At 33.2% G+C, this 11,610-nt stretch overlaps 1 protein-coding gene across 1 annotated transcript in view; it reads right to left on the minus strand.

The window, feature by feature from the left end:
* MCMDC2 (minichromosome maintenance domain containing 2) overlaps positions 1-11,303 on the minus strand; it is a 29,978-nt gene extending 18,675 nt beyond the window's left edge. Inside the window, exons 1-8 of the mRNA XM_045788993.2 lie at positions 11,122-11,303; positions 10,897-11,027; positions 10,767-10,826; positions 8,730-8,925; positions 7,972-8,094; positions 7,748-7,852; positions 4,833-4,958; positions 3,026-3,263 (exon numbers count right to left, since the gene is read on the minus strand). Coding sequence (XP_045644949.1) covers positions 3,026-3,263; positions 4,833-4,958; positions 7,748-7,852; positions 7,972-8,094; positions 8,730-8,925; positions 10,767-10,826; positions 10,897-11,027; positions 11,122-11,215 — 1,073 coding nt within the window. The 5' untranslated portion in view covers positions 11,216-11,303. The remainder of the gene's footprint in view (positions 1-3,025; positions 3,264-4,832; positions 4,959-7,747; positions 7,853-7,971; positions 8,095-8,729; positions 8,926-10,766; positions 10,827-10,896; positions 11,028-11,121) is intronic.
* Positions 11,304-11,610: the final 307 nt, after the last annotated feature.

The following is an 11,610-nucleotide window of genomic DNA, read 5'->3' on the forward strand; positions in this document are numbered from 1 at the left end:
AAATTAATAAAACATCATTTTTAATAATGTCAATATTTTCAAATACTTAGAAATCACTCTAGCAAAACATATGCATGACCCTTACAAAATATTGCTGAGAGAAATTAAGGAAGATTTAAATAAATGGAGATAAACACCATATTAATGGATCAAAAGACTCAATATTGTTAAGATATAAATTCTCCCTAAAATTGATTTATAATTTAAATGCAGTTCCAAGAAAAATCTTTAATGGCCTTTTCTGGGAGGGGGGTGAGAGACTGGTATTAACATATGGATTCTAGACTTTATAAGAAAATGCAGGATTCTAAACTTCATAAGAAAATGCAAAGGACCTAAAATACTGAAATCTTGAAAAAGAATAAAGTTGCACCACTTGATTCAAAACTTAACATAGAGTTACAATAATAAAAAATGTATGGGGCGCCTGGGAGGCACAGCAGTTAAGCGTCTGCCTTCGGCTCAGGGCGTGATCCTGGCGTTATGGGATCGAGCCCCACATCAGGCTCCTCTGCTATGAGCCTGCTTCTTCCTCTCCCACTCCCCCTGCTTGTGTTCCCTCTCTCGCTGGCTGTCTCTATCTCTGTCGAATAAATAAATAAAATCTTTAAAAAAAAATGTATGGTATTACATAATTATGGACAAATAGGTCAAAATAATAGAAAAGAGTTCAAACAGATTTATGCCCACTTCAATTTTATACCTAGTTTATACCCAGTTCAACTGATTTTTCAACAATGGTGTCAAAATAATTCAATGAGGAAAGGAAAGTCTTTTCAACAAATGGCAAGGAAAAACTATAAATGCATATGAAAAAACATTAACCTTGACTCCTACCTCACACCATATACAAAAATTAACTTATGATGGATAACAGACCTAATATAAAAGCTAGAACTATAATGCTTCTAGGAGAAAATATAAAAGAATATCTTATGACCTTACTGTAGGCAAAGATTTCTTAAACAGAACGGAGAAAACACAAAACTTAAAAAAAAAAAAAAGCAATAAATTTAATTTCATCAAAACAAAAAAGTCTGCTGATCAAAGACATTTTTAAGAAAAAAAGTACTAGCCTTAGACTGAAAGAAAAATTTCATGGTACATATATGTGAGAAACGACATATATCTAGAACAACCCCTCTTAAAAGTGGGCAAAGAACTTGAACTGACACTTCATAAAAGAAGATATATGAGCAGCCAATAAACACATATAAAAGAGCTCAGATCAGTAGTCATCAGGGAAATGCAAATTACAACCATAATGTGATACCATTTCACGTGCACCAGAACGGCTAAACTGAGAAAGACTGACAACATCAGATGTTGGTGATGATAGAAACAATTGGAATCTTATGCTGTTGGTAGGACTGTAAAAGGGTATAACCACTCTTGCAAAGTGTTTGGCAGTTTCTTAAAAAGTTAAATATATATCTACCTAATGACATAGCAATTCTACTCCTAGGTATTTATCCAAGATAATGAAAACACAAGTCCACAAAAAGACCTGTTTAGGACTGTTTACAGCAGCTTCATTTATAATAGTCAAAACATGCAAAACCCAATGTCCATCACTAGGAGAACGGATAAACAAATTTTGGTACATTCATATAATGGAATATTGCTCATCAATAAAAATAATGAACTACTGACATACACAACTGGGTCAATCTCCAAAACACGTAGGGTAAAAAAGACTAGGCCCAAAATTATATGCATTGTATGATTCTATTTTTATGAAGTTCAAGAACAGGAAAATTAACCTGCAGGGACGGAAATCACCTATGGAGATAGGAACTAAGTGAAGGAACTTTCTGAGGTGATGGAAATGTTCTATATCTTATTGTGGTGGTGGCTATCACAATGTATGCACTTGTCAAAACTTATTGCAGTATATACTTAAGATCTGATTATTTCACTATATATAAATTTTAACTAACAAAACAATCCTCCCAAATCTCTCATACCACTCCAAACACCACAGGAAAAGCCAGAGTTTAATGACAAACAGGAAAAGAGACAAAGGCCTTAATTTACAAGAGATACCACAAAACATTTGGAAATAAACAACTTAATAGAAAAGTGGACAATAGTCAAGGAGGTTCATAGAAAAATAATAAAAGTGTTTAACAAACTCTAAATGATGCTAAAACTTACTTCTAATTAAAGAAATGCAAATTAAAATAAAACCATTTTCCACCCATCAGATGGCTAAATTTAAAAGTCTGATAATACCCAGTGTTGGTAAGGCTGTGAGGAAACAAATACTCCCATGCTCACCAGTGGAATATTAAATTGGTGCAATCTGCAGCAGTTAGTACCACATTTACATTGCAATTTAATTTTAATTTAATTTTAGCAAAACATTGTCTGTCCAATTAAGTTAAATTTGCATTTTTAAAATTTTAAATTCACTCTATAAATTTGTTTTTGCTTTACATATGCATCCAAGGTATTAATATAAGAAGTTTATCCCTAGCTTTTGAACATTTAAGTAATTTTAAAAATGGTACTTGCTAGTGGGGAGCCCCAAAATGCTGAGTAGAAGCTTATTCCAAAGTTAGGGTGACAGCCCCAAAACAGTAATTTTGGCACTTTTCACAAACTTATTTGGATACAGTGCATCAGTATTATTTGAACGGAATCTTGGAGAAAAATAAGACAATGGCTTGTTGGCTCTTGGGGGGAAGATTATTTTATAATGAAAGCAAAGTACAAAAGCAGAGTACTGAACTAGGGAACAAGGGAAAAGGATGCCTGTGAAGGATGCATATATTTGTAAAGGTCTGAGTAGGGAAATTGGTTGAAATTTTGAGTGGTTAGATTCTCAAAATATTGAAAGCAAATATCCAATTTATCAATTCCTGTTTTCAAAGTTTTGAACTTCATTAATAAAAGTTTATTTAAATATTTATACTACCCAGATGAATTCTAAATATTTTTCTTGTAATAATGTTTATGGAAAGGATTTATGCAAATCTGTGACCAATTTATAATTTGAAAACATTCATACCACATATTTTACCTGTCTACAAGCAGAGTATCACTTGTTATAATTAAAATATCCAGGCAATCTTTCAGTTCCTTGTTACGGTCACTTGTCTGTACTAGACTCATCAGCAAACAGAGCTTGAGCAAATTGTAAGTCCCAGGAGGAACAATTTGTGATGCAAAGATATTGGCAAGTATTGCTGTAAATTTCCAGCATGAGCTGGAAGTCAAAGAGAGAAGATATCTGAAATTGTCGCTAATTCCTGAGGGAACTGAAAGTAAATATTAACACATATATTAAAAAGGGTTTTAAAACAAGAAAATTACATTATAGATCTCTAATTCCATTTATCTAAAATATTATCAAACTGTAGTTCTTCTAGTAATGCCATATTCAAATTCTTATAATATTAAACTATTTATATTATATTATATGATATGATATTGTATTATCTTGAATTATGATTAGAGGTCACTCTGGTCTCTCAATTTTATCCCAGGGAATATAATAAAAGGAAGCAGTTACCCCATGTGTCCACATAGACTGGCTGTGGGGGGCAAGCAAATCCCTCATTCTCTTCCTTTTAAGACCTATATGAAAAAAGCCAGATCAGGGAACTCCTGTATTGCAGTGTTTGCTTCTATATTTCTATGTTTAAAATAATACGACCTTTAGTGAGGGCTAAACAGCAGAATGGGAAATATTTGAATGATGCTGGTAAAGGGAAGATTTACTCTCTACTACTTTGAAAGCACTGTATTGTACTATACTGTAACACTCTAGATCTTCTCCACTCCCTCACTCTATTCAGCTCCTCAAAGAAATGAGTGATTTAATCCAACTGATCATTGGGAGGAATAGCTCTGCATGCATAACCCAGTCTCTTTCTCCTTTCTCTTGGGCTGCCATCATAGAGCAATGATTTCTTCTATTCATCCATGCCCATGGACCAAGGGAGAAGCATGAGAAAGCACACTTTTTCACCTACATATAAGTCATGTCCTGCTACCAAATCAATAAATCTGGAAACACTTCACAGCAAAAAATATTTAAAATATCATTAAAATATCTATTATTTTAAGAAGCTTTTCACTTCAAGACAAGCAGAGGTATCTAAAATCTACTTGCATTTAAATTCAGCTTGGGCCTCTATTATTGCAGATGGTTATCTAGTGATTCCAAAAAAAATCTAACTCTATTCAAGATTTTACTAATCCTTCCAACTTTAATTATTTGTGTGCCAAGTTAAGAGTAGGTCTGCTCTCTACTTTTACTTAATGCTTATTTATGTTTGAGTTGATAAAGGAAATTACCAGTAACAAAGGTATATTTTGGCCCCCATCTGCCTTTCTCTTTTGTCATTTCTTGATTGGTTCAGAACTCGGATGAGGGAAAGGAAGCTATTGTATTGGGTTCTTTTTCTCAGACCACAAGCTACTTAACATTGCTTTAGTTAGAAAACAAAAGGTTGGGTAGAAAAACCTTTTGATGAATCTCTAACTTTTGGCATCTGGACACAATTTTCTCATGGCTAATTATGAAAAAATCAAGATAAAGTTTAGGCAAAATAGAAGTCCTTCCTGTGGGCAAGGTTCTACATTACCACATTTTATTTCTTTCATAGCATTTATTATCTGAAATTGTCTTGTTGATTAGTTTACAGGTTCACTGACTACCATATAATTTAAAAGTAGGAACCTTGATTGTCCTGACTGTAACTATATACCTAGTGCTTAGAAGAGTGCCCAACAATACTTATTACCTGAGCAAATACTTATTTCCTGAAAACATGGACTTCAATTTAAATATTGTTAATATACAATACTAACAATTGCCTTACCTTTTGGATTGCAAGAAATGATACTGTTTGCCTCTATACAGACGGCAGTTTGTGAAGTTTTTACACAGGTTGGAATTCCAATAATTTTATACTCATTTCCTATATTCATTTTACTCACTGATTCATCTAAGATGAATTAACACAAAAGAAAATACGTATTCACTAAATGAAACTTGTACATGATCCTATGGTTCAAAGATTAGAACTAGTAACAATTTAGTAGTTGAGTTAGCTGTAAAGCATTTACTTTTGTTTAGTATAATACCTACATAGAGTAACACCAATAATGTAAATTGAGGCAATTTTATTTCTGATAAATTCTTATATTTATAGGCAACGATAAATTAATTTCAAGAAGCACTAGACACAGCAACAAGACAGTCTCCTCTAATACAATTAAAGGAAAAACAGGATCATTCTATTTAAGGTGAAACATCTTTGCATTAAATGATAAAAAATGTTAATAAAAATGACCTTATAAATAATAATTTGAGAAGAAAATAATTTTAAATGATATTATTCACTACCTACAATATAGGCAAGGTATTTTTACATATATCATCTAACTGAAAACTGTTCAATATTGTTATTCCTGCTTTGTACATGAAGAAACTGAGAGGTTAAGTAAATTGTACGAGACTAAACAGTACATAGCAGAACTGAAATTCACATCTAGATCTGGCTATCTCCAAAGTCTACCTTCTTGCACTATGCTGGGTTTCCCTTCTCACATCTACAGATTGGGCAAAGCTTTTGCACAAATTCAAAACTGGTTAATTGATTGTTTTAAGTAGACTCCATGCCTAGGATGGAGCCCAATGCGGGTCTTGAGCCCATGACCCCAAGATCAAGACCTGAGCTGAAATCAAGAGTCAGATGCCTAACCAACTAAGCCACCCAGGCATCCCTCAAAATTTATTTTAAAAACATACACTAAAAATCTTGATCCTTCATTACACAGAAGTTGGTTGGTTATAAAGCTATGAAAGAAAGGCTTAAAAGGAGGAACAGGATTAGCATCTCCCCATGAAGAAGATCAAAATGTGATCTTCTCCATCATTTTTTTCTTCTCTCTCGCTCTTACTTCTCTCCCTTTTTTTTTTTTTAAGATTTTATTTATTTCTTTGTCAGAGAGAGAGCATGCAAAAGCAAGGACAGCGACAGACAGAGGGAGAAGCAGGCTCCTCACTGAGCAAGGAGTCCGATGCAGAACTCCATCCCAGACCCTGGGATCATGACCTCAGCCGAAGGCAGATACTTAACCGGCTGAGCCACCCAGGTGTCCCTCCTTTTTTTTTTTTAAATTTTAATTTTATTTATTATTTTTTTATTTTTATTTTTATTTTTTTTGGCTCCACAGAGCATATTGGTGTACCCTGTAGACTGGAAGGGAAGAATCAGGCTTGAGAATTGAGAAAATAAAAAACTACAAACCAACCAATCAATCAAACAAACAATAACAACAAAAAACAACTAACTGAAGGATACAAAATGAATTATGAGGGTAAAATAAAAGCAAATAGTTTTTCAACTGTTCCATGGAACCATAGAGTTTGGTAGATGTATGTATCCTGAGGTCAAGGAAAGGTCAAGAAAAAGGTAAGGAGGCAGGGAAGCCTGGTTATCTCTTCTAATGTCAATCCCAAAAGGCCTGTTTTTTTATTAATTTAATCTTTAAAAATTCATTTAGGTTCTATGTAAGAGTTTATTTGAAGAAAGGGTTTTCTACCAAACTATAAGTTGGATAGCCACTTATATTTCTATATTGTATGATAGGTAGTATATAATAGAATTAAGTCTCTGAGGCTGGACGGCCTGAATTTGAATCATGGCTGTGCCACATACTGGCTATGTGACTTTGGACAAGTTATTTCTCTGTGCCTCAGTTTCCAAACTGTAAAACTGAGATAACAATAGAACTAAACTGATGGGGTTGCGACTAAATGAGTTAATATATGTAAGAGTGCCTGGCACACAGTAACTGCTATATAAAAATGACCTATTATCATCTGTGCTTACATGCCTGCCTCATCCTTGTCAGGCCATGGTGGAAACAGTTCTTGTTTAAATTTCTACTTCCTTAACTCTTGAGTTTCCTCTACATGGTTGACATCCAAGTTCTCTCTTTCCAAACAGTTTAAATCCTCCAATTTCAGCCCAAGAAAAGAGGCTGAGCCCCACCCTCATTTTTACAGTTCTGGCTTTTCAATGAAGACTCACCCTTCCCTGGGTGATTAATACCGATAATGATTTTCTCTGTGGAAGACTCTGTGTACTCCCAGGTCTTTACTCATGCAGTTCTCAACAGTTAATCGTATGTCACACCTCATTCATTTTTTAAACAAATATTTATTGAGGTTTTACTATGTGCAGTAAAAAAACCAAGTCCTTACCTTCATGAAGTTTACATTATAAAATAACCCCAGGGGTGCCCTAATGGTTCAGTTGGTTAGGTGGCTGACTCCTGGTTTCCACTCAGGTCATGACCTCCTGGTCAGGGAGACTGAGCTCCGTATCAGTCTCCTCGCTCAGTGGGGAGTCAGCTTCCCCTCTGCCCCTGCTCGCAAACTCTCTCTCTCAAATAAATAAATAAATCTTTAAAAAATAAATTAACTAACCCCAATGTTTACATAAGGCACAACCTAAAATGATGGGAGATCATTACCATAAAAAACTGTGTCCCTGAAACTCACCACAGTGCTTGGGACATAGCAGGTGCTAATATCTTTTTAAGTGAATAATGTGTGACTCAATGAATAACTGATACATTAGCTAAATATGACTCTTGAAAACACTCAAAACAAGACCTATGATTCTTAAATTACAGAAGTACCATTTATAATACATAGCTATAAACAAGTCAATTACATATTTTTTACAGTTATTTGCTTTAAGTTCACACAAAACTTACTTACCTCTTAGAAAAATTGTAAGAGATTGAAACCTAAATGGCTGGTTGTTAGAATATCCTTGAAAAGCATGAAATGCCTTTGCTGTGATTATTTCAACGATCTGTTTATCTTAAGGCAAATAGCAAAAATGAATTAGTTATTTGAAAATACGTTCAATTTAATTTCCACATTAAGATATCAAATAGTATTTTAAAATTTGTAATTCCAAAATATAAATGCATTTTTACCACCAAGTACTCTAAATTTTCTGTCTTCTTGAAGTGAAGATGAACACAGATCACACAAAAAGTCATTTCTTACTGTTGCAGATTCTGTAGCACCAGGCACATGCACTCTTATATACTGAAATCCTGAAAGAAAAACAGCAAGCTAAATTTGTTTTTGGATTTAGCTATCCATTTTCAATCCTTTAAAATTATTCTAGTTCAAAGTATAATTAATTCAGTTTTGCACGTGGTTTCAGAGCAGTTCAATTAACATTTATTGCATGGCTATTTCTTGCCAGGCACTATGCTAAGGCACTGGTGATATGGATACTTAAACACAGTTTCAAAAGGCAGCAATAAGAAACAGAGAATTTCAATATGTGGTATTCATTTAGAGTGTTCACAGAGAAGAGAGGAATGACATCCAACCCAATGAGAAGCAGGGATGAATGGAAAAGATGTCCTGAGAAGGACTGTACTGAAGTTAAGCTAAAGGTTTGAGAGAGGACATTACAGGGAGAGGAAACAGCATGAACAGTCATGAAACAATGTACGAGAACAAATACTTCAGCAATCCAAGAGCACTTGTTACATTGTGGGAGAGAGAAAGGAAAGAAAAGAATGCACCTCAGGATTATGCAAAGTAAACTTGTAAACATGAAACACCAAGTTTTATTCCATTCTTTCTACTCTATGAATGTTTCACAACTAATGGTAAACACAATTTAGGATTAAACAATAAATTGCTTGATGTTTTGATTTTACATTTTTATATCTACCTTTTGAAAGAGGGCATGCTTCATCTGAACAAAGAAATCTTGCGCCTTGTGTATACTTGGTTACAGTTGTCATTGCAATCACAATTCCTTGCATCATATAAAATCTTTGAGATGCATAATCAAGGGGAAACTCACAAAGATCAAGACTATAACTTCGCAGAGGAGGCAAATGTGTTAACTTCAGCACTATATTAATCTAATAAGAATGTAAAAATAGTATTAATAAAAATTGTAGATCCAATGGGACTTGCATTACACTATACTAAGTGTATTTGTGGAGTAAATCAAGTAAATAATTTGTTAGTGTTATCAGGAGTCAAAATTTAAGCATAAGAAAAAAGATTTAAATATAAAATTAAAGATGCAAACCCTTAAATCTCACATTTTAATTGAAAATATTGTTATGAACTCGTAATTTTTCCTTAAAACCACAATTTCCTGGCTATATCCACTGAAAAGACTTACAAAACAATGAGAATCCAATAGCAATGAACCCTTCCAGTGCCCAGATTGTGATCTCTTAAGTATAATTTCTCACCAAAAGGAAACAAGGCTGCTTAAGGGAAATGGCTGACGGCAGGTGTGGGGCAAAAAATATACCAGACGGACTTTGTCTACCTCTTTGTGCCAGAAACCAAGGGAGCTACAAAAAACTAAAACATGGGATGTGTCAAAAGGACATAAACACAAACTTTAAGGGACTCCCAATGGACAAAAGGTACAACAATATACACCAAAAAGAATGACAGATTCATTGAAATATATCGGATATGTTTTTAAATTCATGAGTTCCTCATAATAAAAAAAAAAAGGAAAAACAAAACCATAAAAATTATTGGTCATCATTGGAGGCTCCTAGATTTCAACTCATTATTCTCTGAAAATTAATGAATGGAAAAAACCCACCATTTATTCTGCCTTTCAGGTACAAATTGTATTTCAGGGTAACCAAATAGTTGATGACAGAAAATTTCTGTTATAGAATAATTTCAGCTAATAAATTCAGAAAGGTTGCTGAAATTAGAAAAATCACAATTTTACAACTTCTAATGAAATAATGGATTCTAGGTAACGGTCATCAGTGGCTGCAAAAAACTATTAGTTGATGGAGAGTGTATATTGAAGAGATCAGACTGACATTACCCGAACCCACTGATCAATGTGGCATCACTAAAGTGGAAAACTGTGTATTTCTCCTAATGTAGTGCAATATGAAATACATGACAATAAGTATGAAGTATTCTTGTCAAAATGAGTTGAATCTGAATTTAAGCAAGTTTTTAGAGCCAATTTCTATTTCCCAGAAATATGGGGTATGGAAGAATAAGTTAAATACCATAAGAACATAATCAGACAAATCTAGATTATGAAACGTCGTACAGGACAATTAACTAGTTTCTTCGAAAACTCAGTGGTATAAAAAGCAAGAGGAAGGAAATTGCTCTAGAATAAAAGAGGTTTAATGAGATACAACAACCAATTATAATGTATAGACCTTGTCTTGATCCTGATTTGGACAAATCAATTGTGAGACACTCTTGAGAGCCTAAATGGGTACATTTAAAAATGGACTGGATATTAGATGATACCAAAAATTATTATTTTGTAATGGGTCATAATGGCATTGTGGTTATATAAGAGAAATGTCCATAACTTTTAGAGGTTGATACTAAAGGATGTAGCGGTGATATTACAATGTCTGGGATTTGCCTTAAAATATTTTGGTAAAAAATGGATGATGCAGGTATGGCAAATATTGTAAACTATTAAATCTGAATGATAGACATATGGAGGTTCACTGTATTATTCTCTTTATTTTGGGGTTGGTTTGGAATGTCTTATTATAAAAATGTTCAATGTTATAAGTGATAACACAGGAAGTAAAGATATGTATTTAAGGTATTCTATCAAACTGAAAAAAATGTAACATTGTATCTTTTTTAATCAACAAAAATATGAATATAAAAATATTTATTTACAAGTAATCTTCAAAGTTTTTCACCTTAGTTTTCTTTGTTAAATTTAACTAAAACTTACTTGAGTTTCAGTCTGTAATTGTCCAATTAATGACAGAGTCTTAACAGCAGTAAAACAGACCTGTGATTTCAAACAAACAAAGTTACCAAAAATTCCACATGGCATAAAATTATTTCTTTCTTTAACTTACTGATTGAAAAACTTGAGCAGCTTTTAAAGGCTCATGTAAAATGTGATTTCCAAGTTCAGCATCCAATTCAACAATATCAGAGGGATTTATTAAAATATTGAATCGATAGACAGCATAACTTTGTTTTGAATCTGTAAAAATACACAAATATAAAAATGAGGATAGTTACATGTAGGTATTTATTGTAAAGTTTCTAAAATATAAAGTCACCTTTGCTGAACATACCATTGTAGTACTTGCAATCATCTATAAACTTTTGGAGGCCTCCACTTCTGTCAAGATAGATAAGGGCTGCCTCTTTCATTTTTAGATTTGACATTTTCTCCTAGTTAATGATTCTTCTCTATTACTAACTGATTAAACCACAGTTATTGGTAAAGACTACAGTTGGTGAAATGCACAGAAAAGATGAGAATACCTAGAAATAAAATAAATTAGAATTTACACTTCACGGTCTCTCATAAAACCTTACAAACTGTTCAACTTAAAATTGAGAATGGAACGAAATGAGGTAAAATCTCCAACTTAAAAAAATTCCTACCCAAAAGGAAACAAAACTTTGTGTTTTTTGCCAAATAACATTTTTTATCAACAGTAGGTCATCAGATTTTCCACAAGACTGCAAATTTAGGAACAGGACCCTCAACTGTTTATGACAGAGTAAGTGTTCCCAAAAAATGTTTGTTGAAATAAATATTAGATGATGAGGTCCCC

The sequence above is a fragment of the Ursus americanus genome, chromosome 9 (genome assembly GCF_024610735.1).
Source record: "Ursus americanus isolate L20-20 chromosome 9, mUrsAme1.1.p, whole genome shotgun sequence".
In the NCBI taxonomy this organism is placed as follows: domain Eukaryota; kingdom Metazoa; phylum Chordata; class Mammalia; order Carnivora; family Ursidae; genus Ursus; species Ursus americanus.